At 61.1% G+C, this 16,716-nt stretch overlaps 1 protein-coding gene and 1 non-coding gene across 3 annotated transcripts in view; one reads left to right on the forward strand and one right to left on the reverse strand.

The window, feature by feature from the left end:
• The window catches only part of LOC103678231 (acyl-CoA 6-desaturase), a 32,365-nt gene extending 18,705 nt beyond the window's left edge, over positions 1-13,660 (forward strand). For both annotated transcript variants that reach the window (XM_040639205.1, XM_040639206.1), the window contains exons 6-12: positions 4,834-4,894; positions 5,241-5,317; positions 10,191-10,288; positions 10,489-10,585; positions 10,863-10,942; positions 11,404-11,529; positions 11,931-13,660. In XM_040639205.1, the coding sequence (XP_040495139.1) occupies positions 4,834-4,894; positions 5,241-5,317; positions 10,191-10,288; positions 10,489-10,585; positions 10,863-10,942; positions 11,404-11,529; positions 11,931-11,982 (591 nt within the window). In that variant the 3' untranslated portion in view covers positions 11,983-13,660. The remainder of the gene's footprint in view (positions 1-4,833; positions 4,895-5,240; positions 5,318-10,190; positions 10,289-10,488; positions 10,586-10,862; positions 10,943-11,403; positions 11,530-11,930) is intronic.
• On the reverse strand, positions 696-814 carry LOC121104833. Its single transcript, XR_005837212.1, has one exon. It is a non-coding gene; the product is annotated as a 5S ribosomal RNA (ribosomal RNA).
• Positions 13,661-16,716: the final 3,056 nt, after the last annotated feature.

Here is a 16,716-nt window from a genome sequence, read left to right on the forward strand (position 1 = left end):
TTTTTTTTTTTTTAAGATTTTATTTTTAAGTAGTCTCTACACCCAATACGGGGCTTGAACTTATAACCTCGAGATCAAGAGTCACATGTTCTACTGACTGAACCAGTCAGGCGCGCCAAGAAAGCTCTTCTTACATATTATTTTCAGTGCTTTGTGGCTTCGCTTTTGAATTAACTTTGGCCAAACAGGCTGTGGGTAGGCTGGTGTCCACCCTTCACGTCTCTGGAGTCAGCCAGATTCCCCAGGACCCCCACTGGGGCTCATGGCCCCATCCATGCGGGGGAGTGTGCCCCCCCTGAGCCCCGCGCCTGGGCTGGGCGGTCAGCCTCACGCGGGGCACCGTCCGTGAGACTCGGGCGGCCCTCCATCCACCCCTGGCCTTTCATTACTGGCCGCAGCCCTCCCAGCAAGTCGCCGTCTTCACACTCTGTCTTTCCATCCCGCAGGAAGGCCCCTTTCTCCAGTTCCTCAAGCCTCTTTTTCTTTTTTCTTTTTTTTTTTTTTTAAAGATTTTATTTATTTATTCGACAGAGAGAGAGACAGCCAGCGAGAGAGGGAACACAAGCAGGGGGAGTGGGAGAGGAAGAAGCAGGCTCATAGCAGAAGAGCCTGATGTGGGGCTCGATCCCAGATCGCCGGGATCACGCCCTGAGCCGAAGGCAGACGCTTAACCGCTGTGCCACCCAGGCGCCCCAAGCCTACAGCACCCGGTATTCCCAGGCGGTCTCCCATCCAAGTACTAACCAGGCCCGACCCTGCTTAGCTTCCGAGATCAGACGAGATCGGGCGCGTTCAGGGTGGTATGGCCGTAGACTCTTTTTCTTTCTCTCAGAAAAGTTTTATACTTTATATGTCTCGTGGGTGTTTCTTTTCCTGTTCAATCATGGCTCTTTCCTACTTCTGTTATTGGGATCGATGTTTCTCCAAGGTTCCGGGAAGCTGTTGATACTTGATGGTTAAGCTTACGTCCAGCCGGTGTCCACTCAGGCCTCTCTGTGATTCTAGCTGTCTTTCAGTTGGTTCTTTCGAGTTTCCTTGGTAGACAATTACATCCTTGAAAATAATGAAAAGGTGCTTTTTCTCATAGCTCCACCCTCTTACTTCTGGAGCTTCCAGAACAGAATTAAGGAGAGGTGAAGTCAGCGGCAGGCTTCGCCCCTCCCTTTATCTATCTGCCACATCCCAGAGGGGAACCGGGAGGCCGTTACCGCCATGGCACTGGAGGTGGGCTTTCGGAAGCGGTGAGTGTTTGCGCCTCCCCACCGGAGAGCCTGCCTTTCCACCCATTTGGGACGCCCTCCCTGCCCCACCGCCTGTCTGTAGCCACCCCTCCAGGCTTCCTGCTTCAGGCAGACCTTTGTGAACAGGCCAAGGGACCAGGCCTCCCTGGGAACAACCTCCTCTCAGGGCCCATGGCCCGGGGCCTTGTCATTCTGTGCGTGCCCGGCCTGGCCAGGGAGCTCATTGCTCTCTGTGACTTTGCAGGCTCCCAGAGGCGGGGACTGGGCTTTGCGACAGCTCCCCTCCCCCAACCCTGACTGGACAAGGAAGGCCCTTGTCATCCCCCAGACATTTTGTTCCAAAGCTGAAATGTCCCCTGCACACGCCCCTGGCGTGCACCCAGCCTGCAATCCACACCCGGCCCAGGGTCTGTGGAGAGACTGAGCACAGGACGGTCAGCCCCGCCTGGGCAGAGGGGTAGAGACCTCTGGGAAACCAGGCCACCAGGGCTGCCAGGGCTCCCCCTCCCTCCACCCTGGTTTACATCCCTGTGAGCCTCCGCTTGGGAACGCATCAAGGGGAGCCCTCGGCCTGCTACCATTTTCATCTCTCGACCACAACAAGCCACCTTACCTGAGTGAAAGCCCTCTCTGTCTTCCCTGAGCCTCACCTATGACAGCCCTGCCAGCCAAGCTTTCTCCCCGTGTGATGAGGACTGTCCTATAGGAGAGGAGGTGCGGGGAGGAGGGCAGACTCTGCCAGAGTCTGCACACCCAGCACGGTGCCAGGCCCTGGCATGCAGGACGTCACTCAACCTTTGCTTAACCATGAGGCGGGAGCTGTCATCACGCCCATTTCAGAGGTGGAAGGCCGAGAGACATGAACTAACTTGCTTGAGGTCCTAGCAGGAAAAGGCAGCGCCACCGCCCAAACCCAGGCTGTCTTGCTCCAAGCCGGGGCCTCTAGGTCCCGCCGGAACCTGCCCGGGGCCACCACCTGCTGGACCCTAGGGAACTGGCTTGTTGGGTCATTCCAGCTTTCTGGTGAATTGAGATGCCAGGAGCAACCCCCCCCCAGCTCCGTACGTTCTAAACCCCTCTTCCATCCCTCCCCGCATCCATGACTTAAGAGACCAGACGTTGGCAGAGAGCTGAGCCAGCAAGTTAGCCACACATCGTCACACCGAGTGGGTGCTCTCTGGTTTTCTGAGGAAAACTGGTGCTGAGGGCCAGCCATACCCCGACAAGTGGCCTTGCAGTTAGTGGCCCCACCTGAGGTCACCGAGATGGGAACAGATGTGCCGTGGTGGCTCAGTGTGTCCCCACACACAGCTCGCCGTTCTGTTCCTAAAGGACCGTGACAGCCACCTCATCTGCCGGTCCCTCGGCAGCCCCGGGGAGTGCCCCTCGGACCTGCAGAGGATGAGTCGGGAGCCCACAGCTCATGGTGGGGGCAGAGCAGGGTGTGCGTGTGAAGCAATTCGCTCAAACACTGAATTGTGTCTGAATCGCAAGGCCCTGCCTCCCTGAGCCTGGGAGCTCCCAGGGTCTGACAGAGAGGCTGGGGACCCGGCCGCTCCTGCAGGACTGTCTGCAGCACTGAAGGGGCACATGTGGGAGCCAGGAATGACCAGGGGCCCGGGGCAACTGGGGGAGCGTCAGCACATGTGATCTGTCGCTCCCCAGAGGTCACCATAAATCAATAGAAACAGCGTGCTTACCATGGAAACACAACTTCAATGAATTCCCTTGTGCCCCCCACCCCTGCCCCGACAGCTTAGCCACGCCTGAGTCCTTCTCTGGGGACTCTCTGGTCTGCCCACCTGCCTGGGCTGCCCTTAGTGTTCTGTTCCCAAGAGTCTAACCAGCCCGAGAGGGTCATTGGGGCCCGGGGCTACCTCCTGGGATGACCCGTGGGCAGAGCTGTGGCAGGGAGGGCTCCTGTTCGGGGCCGAGAAGCCTGCAGACAGAGGCTGGACCCATGGGTCTGTTTCCCGGCTTCTGGGAGGAGGTTAGAGCAGGATCCAGGGGCCTGTTCTGTAGGCCACATGCTCCCTGGAACCCGGACCACAGCATTCCCCATCCGACAGGCCGCCGAGGGGGTGGGTGCACCTCTACCCCCTCCTCTGAGAACTCTCCCAAGGCTGCCTCTGAAGCCTCCTTGGCTGGGACCTCTCCAAGGCCAGCCTCAACCCTGGCCTTAGTGACCGTCCTTGTGCCAATGGCCACACTTTCTGGGGATGAGTGAGACCCCTGCCAAGGCAAAGGAGGCCACATGGGATAAAGGGGTCGGTTTGAGTCGTGCTTCAGCCAGATGGGCCGTGACCATGGGCCCTGGTGCCAAGATGCCGGCCCTGGGAGCAGGCTGGGCTTCCTTCCCACCCGGGGCGTCTCCTTTCAGGTATCGTGTGCCCTTCCTACCATTTTGACGGTCCTTTCCCTCTCTGCTCCCACCTGCAGATGGGGGCATGAGCTTAGCCGACATCTGGGGTCTCTCCATCCGTAACGTGCCTCCACCTCCCGAGTGCAATAAGTAGGAATGAGCGCCTTCAAAGGGCTGGATCCAGGGAAGGGCGAGTGAGGGGCAGTGTCCCAGCGGCCAGCCCCCCGCGTTTATTCCTGTGTTCTCATCGGCTCCTCTTAACAACCAGTGATTTGGGTGCCAAATGGGGTAGGGGTGCGGGGGCTAAGTGATCTGTGCAGGGGATCTTGGCAGATCTTGGCACCGAAAGCAAGAGCAGGGACCACTCTTTGAACAACATCTTATGGTCTCAGTCCCCAAGGAACAAGTGGACTGTCTGCAGAGGGCTGGACCCTAGCATGCAAGGGCTCCAGGGACCCCGTGGGGCAGTGGCTTCCCTACAGGCTTGTGCTCGGCATGGCCTGAGCGGCTTTGTGCTGTGAGGGTGCCCAGGCCCCGGCACGGCCTTCCTCGCTCTGACTGTCTGGGCATCAGGGTACCCTGGGGGTGTCCCCGGCCTGCCGGCATCCTCCACGGAAAGTTACCTGCCTGGGAGAAGTGATTAGCTTTGGAAAATTGCAGGAGGCTCTGGGGAGGTAGCTGTTCCCAGCCCGGTGACTGTTAGCAGTTCCCCAGGCCCTTAGCTGGGTTCTCCTGGCGGCTGCGGGCTCTGGGGAGCTCCCCAGGGTGCCCTGGGAGATTTTCTCACTCTCGAAGGAGTAGAGACTGGCCAAGGAGCTCCTTCGGTGGGACCCCGTATGACTCGTTCAGTTGAGCGTTCACTCCACAAGCATTTATTTAGTGCCTGTTGTGTGGGCTCTGAGTCAGCTTTCCTGGGTTCTGATCCCAGCTGGGCCCATTTCTCCTGTGGCCTTGAGCAGCGATTCGACCCTGAGCTTCACTATAGAAGCCCCAGCCTTGTGGGCTTTGAGGGGAGGGTGTGAGCGGAGGCAGGCCTGGGACGAAGCTCGGGGTTGGTGCCCTCAGCTGGGGCCGAGGAAATGGTGGCCAGTGTTGGCCGGGGCAGCTAGGAGCCAGAGGGCCGGAAGGGCCCAGCCTTGGGGGCCCAGGGTGCAGACTGACAGGACAGGAATGGTGACTGCAGGGCGAGCGGGGGTCCCCGGGCACTCACCCTCTCTTCTGTCTCCTCAGTACGGCAAGAAGAAGCTCAAGTACCTGCCTTACAACCACCAGCACGAGTACTTCTTCCTGGGTGAGTGCTGGGGGCTGCCCTCCAACCACACCCCAGAACGGCCATCTGCCCCCCCCCCACCTGCTGCCCCTTCAGACCCAGGAATCGCCCCTAAGCCTGTTCGAGCAGGAGGGGCCGGCCATTCTGAGCAAACTGCTCCTGGCATACGGTGCCAACGGGACCCAGAGGCCCAGGCTCCCGCACTCGGGGGTCCAGGGGGACGGGGACGTGTGCTCCCAGCCCCTCCTCAGGCGCAGGTCGCTGCCTCTGCCTGGGCCCCCCGTTCAGTGCTCGCCGGGCTCCCCCCGACCGAGAGGCCGGGAGCGCCGGGACAGGATGCCTCCAAGCGCCTCTGCTCCCCCCACAGTCGGGCCACCGCTGCTCATCCCTGTGTACTTCCAGTACCAGATCATCACGGCCATGATCGTTCGCCGAGACTGGGTGGTGAGTCAAGCGTATAGCTGGCCTGGGCGTGGGGGCGCAGGGGCAGGTGGGCCCGGGGGTCGGCACAGTGCCCCTGCTCCCTGCCCCCCAGGGTGGGAGGGTGGCCTCTTCACTCTTAGGAAGGGACTTGCTCTGGGGCTGCCGGGAGCCAGGGAGGCCACGGCCCTACACATTCCCCCACTACCCACACACCGTGGGGTCGGGGGAGGGGCGGCCACGGCCTTTGCAGAGCTCCCTCAGAAAGCTCCTGGAGGTGATGTGATGAGAGCCAAACTGGACCCGCCTGTCTGCCGCTCCGGCCGCTGCCTCCCGTGTGTCCGCTTCCCCCTGCAGCCCTGAGACCCCGGGGCCGGGGCACACGTGCTCCACGTGGGAAAGGGAGAGCAGCTGGGCAGCGGCTGAGATGATAGGTGGACGTGTTTGTTCAGGCTGCACAGCGAGGACGCTCTGTTCCACGACAGAGACGTGGCTCTCAGTTCTGGGGGCTGGGAGTCCGGGACGAGGTGTTGTCGGCGTAGGTCCTTGTGAGGGCGGTTTCGCAGGACCTGGTCAGGGCCGGTGTCCTTGGCTGTTGGGCGGCCCATGTCTCGGCATCATCATCTCTGTCCGGAGTCCCCTTTCCTAAGAACGCCAGTCACAGTGAGCTAGAGACCACCCTGTTGACCCCAGCTTAGTGAATTACACCTGCCACCACCCTATTTCCAAATAAGATCACTCGAGGCCTGGGATGAGGGCTTCAACGTGTGCACTCTAGGGGACAGAGTCCAGCCTGTGACACCAGGCTCGGTGGATTCTCCCAATTCCGTGTCCAGAGAGAGTGTGCGCATGGCGCACGCCCCCGTCCTTGGCTTTACGGGGATGTGCAGGTGGGATTCGGCCTAAAATGTTGACAGAATGACCTGGGTGGGGTAGTCACCAAAGGGCAGAGCCTGCTTGTGGCAGAGCGGGGTTCACGGGGACAGGGACAGGGCCCCCTGTCCTGGAGACCGAGGGGAGGGTCACTTAGGTATCATGGTTCTTTTTTTTTAAATTCAGTTTCATAAATGAAAATATTGAGATTCTGAGAGTTCGGGACTTGCCCAGGGTGACACCAAGGGGTGGGTTGGGCACTTAGAACCTAGGCCGTGCCCTGTGCTGTCCCCCCCACTGCGGCCACCAATCTCTCCAGTAACAATCCGTCATATTTCTATAGCCTTTGCAGGCTTCTGAGTACTTTGCCTGGCCTCTCTCATCGGAACTGTGGGCATAGAGGCCACGCCTGTTGATTCTGCCGATGTCCAGGACTGGGACTCAGGCGCCAGGGGGTGGGGGGGTTGGTTAGCGAGGTAGCCGGACTCCGGAAGTCTCTGCCAGTCCTGTGGTGGTGGAACCTTTGCCACCCACTTGTAGGACACGATATTTTTCCAGAAGTGAGCGTTTCATCCGTACTTTGTCCCAGCACGGCCACCTACGTTATGTCCCTTTACCCTGGCTTATGAGTGAAGTGACACGGGCGGAGGGATGGAGTTTCTGGGTCAGTTGCGCGGTGGGAATTTGAACCCAGATCTCTCGCCTATGGTAACTCTGTTTCCACTGGGCTTCTTGGGCCCTGGAAGGAGTCACACAGCTGAAAAGGAGCTTGAGCCCTGCCACGTGGGGTTTCGTGGTGCTGCTGGGCGTATTTTAATCAGCTTTTATGGTAGATGACTCCTGCCTGAATATAGACTTTTTTTTTTTTTAATTGTGCTTGTTCCCCAAGAGACAAAGCACTCAGTAAAGACAGCAGGAAAGGAAATAAGACTGTGTATCCAAATGGGATCAGAGGGCAGACCCAGGGAAATTTGATAGGGCCCCTCAGGTCTTTCAGGGCCCTTGCCCTTGCTGGGGAGTAGGGCTCCAGCTGGGTGGGAGGGACATGCCTCCAGCCTTGGGCTCCTTCTACGGAACAGCTGACTGCAGTCAGTGCTCGGTGCTGGGGATGAAGTGTAGATAGGATCCGGTGCCCTCGCCCACAGGGGTCCATGACTGCGCGGGGCAGCGGTGGGTCCCGCGCTGTGCTTTTCTGGTTTATGGTAAGAACGAGCTTACGTGCCAGGTGCAGCCCTGGCTTGGGGCCGCGGCCTTCCGCAGAAGTGATTCTCTTGGGCCAGTTGGCACTATCTGGAGACATTTCTGATTGTCACAACGCAGGGAGATCGCGTAGTACTGGCAGCAGGCATCTGGTGGGCATCTAGCCGGGGATGCCGCCAGGAACCCTGTCAGGCAGGGCGCAGCCCACAGTGAGGGCTTATCCAGGCCCAGACGCCAGTCATGAGGAGGAGAGGGGTTGATCCACTCTGAGAGCCTCAAGGAGGGGGGTTTGTACAGCCCTGGCAGTGCTGGTGGTGACCTACCCTGGAGACGCCTCTCGGCCTCCCTCCCTGGAGGTTCTCTGCGTCCGACACCACGAACCACTCTCTCCCGAAATTCTCCCTGTCAGCTTCCCAGTCCCAGCTCTGCTGGTTCTCCTCCACCTCTCTACTCCCCCGCACCTGCTTCACACCCTACCCCTGAAACCGGTGGTCCCGTGGTCGTGTGTCGCTCTGCACGAGGAGAAACGAGCAACCGCCCCCCACGGATATACACGCACTTCCTACTGTACCACGGACACACGCAGAAGAAACAAAGGCGAACGTGATGAAGGGAGGAGCGGAACTTGGAATGCTTGCTTCTCCCACCCCCTTGGAGATCCCTCGTTGGGTCCCAGGTCATGCCTGGGGCCCACTGCCCACTCCCCAGACTCTCCCTTCCCCCAGACCTCCCAGCTGCTCCCCTCTGCCTCTCCCCCCCAGCTGATGGCACCCGTGCGGGGACCAGCCTGGATTCCTCACGACTAAGCCATCCCCAGATGCAACTGCCCCGGGCTCCTAGATCTTTCTGGAATCTGTATCTCCTCCTTGGGGCTGCGGGCCCTGCTCTGGGTCGCCATCATTTCATGTCTGGGGGACTGAAATCACCTAATCCCTCCATCTCCAGTTGCCAGGGCTCTATTTTAAGATTTGAATGTGACTGTTCTTCCAACGTGTAAAGCTCTTGGTGGTTTTCTTCCACTGCCCGAGAAGTAGAGGTCAATGTCCTGAGGCAGACAGGGCCTGGCCCAATCTCCCACCGCCTGGCGAGCCCACGGGACGCAGGATCTGCACGTGAACCCAGCCCCTGCCTGCTCGCCTCCCCTCATCACGCCGCTGTCTTGCCTGTCTGGGCTTTTTTCTGTATCGTCATCCTGCACGTGTCTCCTACAGTTCTCGGCTCGGCTGACCTCTGGCATAGCCCACCCAGCCCAGCTCAGGCAGCACCGCCCGAGGGAGGCCTTTCCTAAATCCGACCGTCGTGTCAGGGCCACCCCTGTGGTCCCCTCGCTTCTGTCACCTTCCGTACCGGACTGAAGGGATCTCTTTATCAGTCCAGTCTGTCCTTCCAGACGCAGGGCTCTTGAAGGATCTCCTTTGGTTCCCAGCACCCAGCTCAGCCTCCAGACAGAGAGGAGGCATACACGGAGTTTCTGGAGCTTAATTGCAAATAGACTCGAGGATGAGTTTGCCAAGCAGACAAGGGGGAAAGGAGGCCCAGGTGTGACTGGCTGCATGGGGCCAGGTCAGTGGACAGGCATGCGGAGGGCCCATGCGCCCTACCCAGGGGCCGGATTTTATCCTGTATCCCCTAGTGGGGAAGGAGGCGAGTGGGGGCTTTGAGGATGGCAGTGTCATGATCCATGTTAGGAAGATCTCCATGGCGACAAAGTGCGAAGGGACCGGATTAGAGTCATTCGGAGCTTATCCTTGCACGCTACGCTCACTGTTGCAATGCGTGGTCAACCCATGCACAACTTCGGCAGGGGCGGGGGGGGGGGCTCACTCCCGATCCTGCACCTGGGGGCACGGAGGCCTGGCTGAGTACATCATCTACAGCCACCCAGAGCCCTCGGGTGAGCTGGGACTCACAGGGGCAGTCCGACCCAGAGCCTGTGCGCCGATCACTACCCTGCTGGGGCTCTGGGAAGGAAAAGTGATGGGGGGAGAGGAAGCAGTGCAAAGGCCCTGAGGCGGGAATCAGCTGGGACAGGGTGGCCAAATAGAGAGTGGTTCCTGGCCCCCCGCGCCCCGCGGGAAAGGCAGGTTCTGCGTGGGGTAAGCAGGTGGCTCTGCCTGCCGTGGTACCCGAGGGAGAGTGGGAGACCAACGGGAGGCCCCTGGTGGAGGCACGCGGACTCGGGTCGCAGAGAGGTGGTGGGGAGAGAGGGACCCCCTCCACAGAGCGTGGGCCTGCGGGGCTGCAGTGGAGGGTGGAGCGGCCGGGGCAGCCGAGGGGAGCCCTTGTCCAGGTGAGGGAAGATCCGCAAGCTCAGGCTCGCGTGGCCACCCCAGTGAGGGCCAGGAAGGGAGAGGGGACGGGAGGGGGGCCAGCATGTCAGAGGGGGCTGGGGGGCCCCTAGGGAGAGGATGGACGGGGTCGCTGGCCTTTGTCCTTCGAGGAAGGAGATCCCAGGTACTGAGGGGTAAGAAGGACATGCCCAGAGAAGGGCAGTTGTCGGGGGGGTCTGTGCACCTTCAGAATCCCTGGGACCCTGAGAAGGCTGCTCCTGGCTGTCAGCTGGTCCCTGCCCTGTTTCTCCGAAGCAAAGCACCCAGCCCCCTCCTGCTGCTCACTCAGCATTTGCCTGGAAACAAAGACCTGGCCAGCCCTGTGCAGGCAAACATCGTGTCCTCCGTGGGCCTGGCGCCCAACTTCCTCGAGGCCCGTTGGGGGTTCTTGGACACCTTTGCCTAGCGGGGTGCGGGGGGCTGCGTGCGTATCTGTGGTCAGGGCGTGGTGCCGGGGCGGCGGCTGTCGGTATCTAGGCTCGCTCTCTCTGCAGGACTTGGCCTGGGCCCTGAGCTACTATACCCGGTTCTTCGTCACCTACGCCCCGTTCTATGGCGTCCTGGGGGCCGTCATTTTCCTCAACTTCATCAGGTACCCGAGCTTGGCCCTGACAGGGCTTTGACTCAAGGGCCCGTGCAGAAGGGCTCCGAGCTCCCCACTTCCTGCCGAGGGCCTCACGCCCTACGCCTGCCCAGGCGGTCTGGGGCTGGGGGAGAGGGTCTGTTCCCACCGTGGCCGGGCCCCGTGGCAACTCCCACAGCTCCCGAGCTGAGCTGTGCTCTCTCCTCCAGGTTCCTGGAAAGCCACTGGTTTGTGTGGGTCACACAGATGAACCACATCGTCATGGAGATAGACCACGAGCCCTTCCGCGACTGGTTCAGCAGCCAGGTGAGGGCAGCCAGAGCTGGTCACTGGGGCCCCGTGGAGCCCGCGGGTCCATTTCCCCGGCCTCCAGCACTTGGCTGCTTAGTGGGCCCATGGCTGTACTGGGCTTCCCTGGGGCTGCCTGTGGCCTTCCGCTGGGAGGGACTGGCGGGGCGTCTGGGTGGGCCGAGGTCTCTAGGCGGGGCGGGATGATCGGGAGGGGTGGGCCTCACGGGAAGGAGACCAAACCACCCCTTCATTCTGCCTTCTCCTCCTGGCCTCTCCCCCGGCCCCCTCGCAGCTGGCGGCCACCTGCAACGTGGAGCAGTCCTTCTTCAACGACTGGTTCAGTGGGCACCTCAACTTCCAGATCGAGCACCAGTGAGCGCGGGCGCGGGCGGGCGGGCCGGCTGGGAAGGTGGGTGGCACCAGGGGAGGGAGGAGGTCACCAGCCCCATCTGGGCATGGGCGGCATATGGGGGCTGCCTCCCTCTCCACCCTGGCCAGGCCTCCAGAGCATGGCTCTGCACCCAGCCCACTGAGGTCAGGGCGAGGGGCTCACACGGCCCTAGTGACAGCCACTCCTCACGGTGTGACCCAAGCTTTGTAAGGACAGAGAGCTGGAACCAACGGTCTCCCTTGATCCTGTAAGCCTAGCAGGGCGGGGTGATCGATCCCTTTATTGACAGGGAAACTGAGGCCCAGCTCTCCCCATGTGCCAGCCTCCTGGGGGTGGGGGGCGCACAGGGAGAGCTGTGGACCAGGTCTCTCCAGCCCTGACTGCCGTCTGTGCGGGCTGCGAGCGGAGGCCGGGCGATCCTCACCGTCCGCGCTCTCCCCAGCCTCTTCCCCACCATGCCACGGCACAACTTCCACAAGGTGGCGCCGCTCGTGAAGTCTCTGTGCGCCAAGCACGGCATCCAGTACCAGGAGAAGCCGCTGCTGCAGGCCCTGCAGGACATCATCAGGTAGGGGGAGGGGAGTCCGAGCTTGAGGTCCCTGGGGCCCAGGGAAGAGGCTGAGAGGCGCGTAGCTGGGACTGCCCACGTTGGAGACTGACAGCCATCAGAGGGGGCGAGCCCTGCTGGCACAAGTGTCCCCACCAGGCCACCTCCCTTACTAGGAATGACCTGGCTTCGCTCTGGGCTGGATGGGGACCCTCCCTTTGTCCTTCCTCCGGCGGGGGGAAGGTTCCCTGGGGAGCCCTGAGCAGGCAACCCTGCGGCCCCGCTGAGAGCTGGGAAGCAAAACACCCCCAGCACAGCTTCCGCAGCACCCCTTTCCCTGGGGCTCCCCAGCTGCGCCCCCCCCCCACTCCTGGGCCCCGCCTCCCGACTCCTGGGCCCTGACGGACCCCTCCTCTTCCCAGGTCCCTGAGGAAGTCCGGGAAGCTGTGGCTGGACGCCTACCTCCACAAATGAAGCAGCAGCCCTGGGGGCGCCCACGGGGAAGGGGGAGCAGGTGGGAGTGCTGGCCACAGGGAAGGGTGGGCTTTTGTTCTGAGGGGTGTCTGCGAGGCTGGGGTACATGCTGGCTTGGGGATCCCATTTTTTGGTCTTTCTCCTGTTTTCCTCTCCGATTTCTCTTTGCTTCTCTCTCCCACACCCTCCCTCATGGGGCTGCCCCCCTCTATCTGGTGGCCCCTCCCCTTCTCCCACCTCCCACCCCCAGGAGCGCAGAGAGGTGCTCTGTCCCGGCCCCCAACTTCTGCCCCTAAACTTCTGCCAGATCAGAGGTCCACAAATACTGCCCACAACACCACCCTCTTGCTGCCTGGCCTCTAGGCCTCACACCTCCTTGTCTCCCTCAGACCCAGTTGGTCCCCACAGCTCCCTGGCCCGCAGGCCTGGCCGCCCCCCACCCCCAGCCCCGGCCCTGGTGTTAGGGAGTGTGGTTCACCCGGCTCCCTCTCGGCCCACACTGGGGCCAGAGCTGGGGGCCCCCCTGCTGGCACCACTTGTCTTCAGATGTCCGGGGTCCTGGCCCTGATCCCGGCTCCCTTTGCCCGCAGCGTAGCCAGCTCAGACTCAGGGCCCAGGCAAGTGTCCTCGCCCCACGGGAGCCCTCTGGCCCAGGGCTTGTGCAGGCTCCACTGCCTCGGACCTGGGGGCCGAGGGGCCATCCTGAAGGTGGGCTTAGCCGAGGCCATGGCCAGGCTGGCAGATCAGCGGGCAAGTCGGCTCAGCCCTGCCCCCACATCCCCTTCAGATGTTTGTCGGGGCTGGGAGACCTAAGATTCTGGAGCTATCGGACCCTTCTCCAAAGTGCTCCGTTACCTGCCAGGCAGTGCCAACCAGTCTCTAGCTGCTTGGCCGAGTGGCCTTGGGCCCTTCAGGCTGCAGGAGGACGCCTCACACAGCCCCTCCCTGTGCTGGGGCTGCTGGTGTGGACGTGCTCCCACTGCCTTCTGCTCTCTCCTGTCCTCTGGTTTTTTAACCTTTTGTTATAGATACATTCTGACGGGGGGGCGGGGGGCAACAACAGGGCTGGGCCTTGTCACAACCTTTACCACCTGCCTCTGCGGGTCCTGCCGTGGGCTGAGGCCGGCTCACTCACAGAGGCCACAGTGACCCCGACTGTGGGGGCTGCTGGGGCCGCTGCTGTCGAGAGGGCAGTGGGGGCCCAGGGGGAGGCAGTCCCAGAGGAGGTGACCCTGAGGATCTGGGGGTTTGGGAGGGAGATCTGATGAGGGCCAAGTGAAAACTGCCACAAGGAGTTTGGGGCTGGAGGCCAGGCAGCCGAGGGGATGGGGAGTGAGTGGGAGGGAGGGACCCAGGGCTGCTGCGTTTGAAATCTAACCCACTAACCAGTATTTAGCTTCGGGGGAGGGGAGCAGAAACAAGCTCAGAGTGGAGGCCTTTGGGGGAGGGCTGTAGTCCCCAGCTTTGGCCAGTGGGGGTGGGGGGGATACATCCAGCGTGACAGACCTGCGGGTTGCCACGGCAACGTGGGCCCCCAAGGCCCTCCCACTGAGAACACAGGCCCCAGGAGCTGTCCTTTGCTGGAGACAGAATGGATCCATAGGGAAATGATGTTAATTTTTACCATGTCACTTCCCCATCCCTACATTTTTTGGAAATAAAAGTAATTTTATTCTCACTTCTTGCACGTTAACGCTGGGCGGGCTGTCGGGATGGAGGAAGGGGCTTTGCAGCCAGGGCACCAGGGGGGAGACCCATGCTGGTAGAGGCAGGCTTTTTGCTGTCCCCTCCCCCACTGCGGTCACCCTACTCTCAACCCCTGCTGCCTCTGCTCAGGAGAGAACTTCTCTCCCTTTCCCTGAAGTGCGTTCACACAAACCCAACTCCAAACATGCCGAAGGAGGCATTCTGGAAGGTCTCTGGAGGGCAGCAAGGAGGAGCTGGCACAGGCCACCTTCCTGACCTCCCCATTCCCCGTCTCTGTCCCCAGTTCCTCCTGGAACCAGCTGTCTGCTCACAACCTCACCAGTCGACTGGCTTCTGCCAGACTCCCATCCCCCCATTTTCTAGTCAGTGCACAGAGCACTGGGGGCAAAGAGAATCTCGGAAGGGGCTTTGGAAAGTCCTAGAGACCTACGCTTCCATCTTGTGGCCCCTGTGTCCTGCTCAGGGGCTCATTTGGTCCCCATACCCTGGGGAGACGCCCATGCCATCTTGGCCCAGGGCCACCAGTTCACAGGTGGCGGCACAGACACAGTCCTGGGTCTGTCCTACAGCCAAGCCTGGAAAAAGTTCAAAGGGCTGTGCCAGGAGCACTGGTACCGTTTGCCCTCCACTGTGCCAGCAGCCCACATGCTGCTCTGCTCCCTGCCTCCGGGCTGGCTCAGCCGGCAGGTCAAGCTAGATGTGCTGGGGAAGGGCCAAGAGGCTCGGCCTAGCCAGCACCTCAGGGGTCCCCCACCTGGCCTTGCATCTCCTCCCAGCAGGGCTGGGGAGGGCCGGAGTCGACCCTCGTGCCCTTCTTGCTTTCCCTGTGACCCCGGTATTGCGGGCAGGGGTGGCTTTCCCAGGCGGGGTTTGGATGGTTCCCCAGTGGGTGCAGGGACTCTGCAATAGGACCCAGGATTGCAGAAGGAGCCCTGAGCCAGGCGGCCGAGACCCACTGAGTGGCCTTGTGTGAGTCCGCTGCCCTGGCTCTGAGCCAGTCCCACCATTTATATAGCGAAGGCACTGAGCTCCGGTGATTGTCACTCTCCACACCTGTGAGCCCCTGGCCTGGCCCTACTGGAGTAGGCCCACTAGAGGCCTTCGAGGCTGAAAGGCCATGAGGAACTCACCTTCCATCCTTCTCACCTGGGCCTGTGTTCCGCCTCCTACCCGGGCTGGGTGTGGCAGCCCGTCCCCCAGGATTGGACAGTAAGGCCCCGCCACCCTACCATCTGTGAGCCTAGGGTCCTTCTCCATGTGCCAGGCAGGCTCCCGGGGACGGGGAGAGTGGCGGGGAGGACCGACGGGCTAGCTGGACGCTGGGGCTCTGAAGGCACCAGCTATCCTGGCTCTGCTGCGGTGCTTGGATCTTCGCTGTGGCTCTTTCCCACCACACTGTCCTTGCGCTCAAGTATTACCCTGGCGGCGAGGAGCTGGGGACACCCATACCTGCTCTCTGCTTCATTGTTTCTCCTGTCCCCACCCCCGCACCCCAGCTGAAAGTTATGAGGCCCTGACATGTGAGGTCCTGAGTCATCACAAGACACGAAGCTTCCAGTCACGGGGGAGGCTGGGTCCAGAAGGGAAAGGACTGGCCAGAGGCCATGCACGGGCAGCAGCTGGATCCCTGTGCCTCACCCAGCACTCTGCCCCGCCATCTCCTTTGCTCCCTCAAGGGAAGGGTTGTTTCCCAGAACAAGATGTCCCCCCACACCAGCATGTCAAATGTCAGACCACTCCCAGGAGGCCCAGCAGCTGGTCAGAAGGGGCGGAGACGGTGGAAGGAATCCTTGGGGAGCTGAGAGCCTGCTCAGTTTGGTGGGTGGCCTGGGCAGGTGCAGGGTGCCAGGCCTGGAGGGGGGCTTGGCACAGCTCCCTGGGCTGTGTGTGGGCCTGGCGCTGCAGAGGTGGTCAGTGCCCTGGCAAGTTCCTTTGGCGTCCCGTGGGACACTCAGAAAAACTCTTGGTCCTTCGGGGGGAGAGAGGAGGCCTTTGGTGACAAGGGGCAGGGTGGAGGTGGCAGCCCTGGGCCCCAGCTGTCTTTGGGGTCACCAAAAACTGTTCAGGAGACTGTGCCTTGGGCCAAACAGGACTCCTCAGCTGTCCTAGCTGCACCGTCCCTGGAGAGGTGTCCCCCTCTGGACAGGATGCAGCTTCTCAAAGAGCCCCTGGTCTGACACCTGACATGGAATGATACGCCGTGGATCCCAGGGAGTGCCTACAACCACTTCTGAAGAAACTGAGGCCTGAGAGGAAGGCATGGCCCGGGTCCGGAACTCCGGGGCCCTCTTGGCTGCGTTTGACATTTCGAATCAGACCGGCCCAAGCATACACAACCAGCGGCCACCTAGCACGCTAGCATTTGAAGACCACGTCTCCACTGCCCTCTGCCATCATAAATACGTTTCTTTGGATTTTGAAGGCATTTAGTTGTTTCTTCCAAATCACTTGGTTCAAGAGCAAGTATCCAGGAGAATTAGGGGCAGGTCCCAAGAGCTCGGAAATGGCCAGGCATAAGAAGCAGCCAGGCGCTCCCGGACCTGAGGGGGGCGGGGGGAAAGACCCATGAAAGATCTGTGACCTGTCCTGTCACATAGGAGTTGGTTCACAACCTGGACCAGCCACTCCCAACACTACAGGCAGGTCTGGTTCTTGTGAATCTCCTTTCCCACCATCTGCCCGGGTGCCCACGGGAGACTCCGTAAATGCTGGTAGACTGGGAACAAATCAGCATGTCCTGCTGCTTTCCCTCCGCACCCAAGACTGTGTGCAGACCATAAAGCAGAGAGATACGGGGTTTCTTGGAGGCTCTGCCAAGGCCCTTCTTTCCTTCCTTCCTTCCTTTTACAAACCTGGCCCACACTCCCTAGGTTTTTGTTCCGGGACTCTGAAGAGACCTGATAGAGAAGGGGAGCTCAGCTCAGGAGAGGGGTGATGACCTGCCCGCATGGGGGACAGAGTGGGACAAGGGCAAAGATGACCCGCCAGTGAAGGATTCAGGCAATAAAGAGAGATCGAGGTCGGGTG

The sequence above is a fragment of the Ursus maritimus genome, unplaced genomic scaffold (assembly GCF_017311325.1).
Source record: "Ursus maritimus isolate PB19 unplaced genomic scaffold, ASM1731132v1 scaffold_23, whole genome shotgun sequence".
In the NCBI taxonomy this organism is placed as follows: domain Eukaryota; kingdom Metazoa; phylum Chordata; class Mammalia; order Carnivora; family Ursidae; genus Ursus; species Ursus maritimus.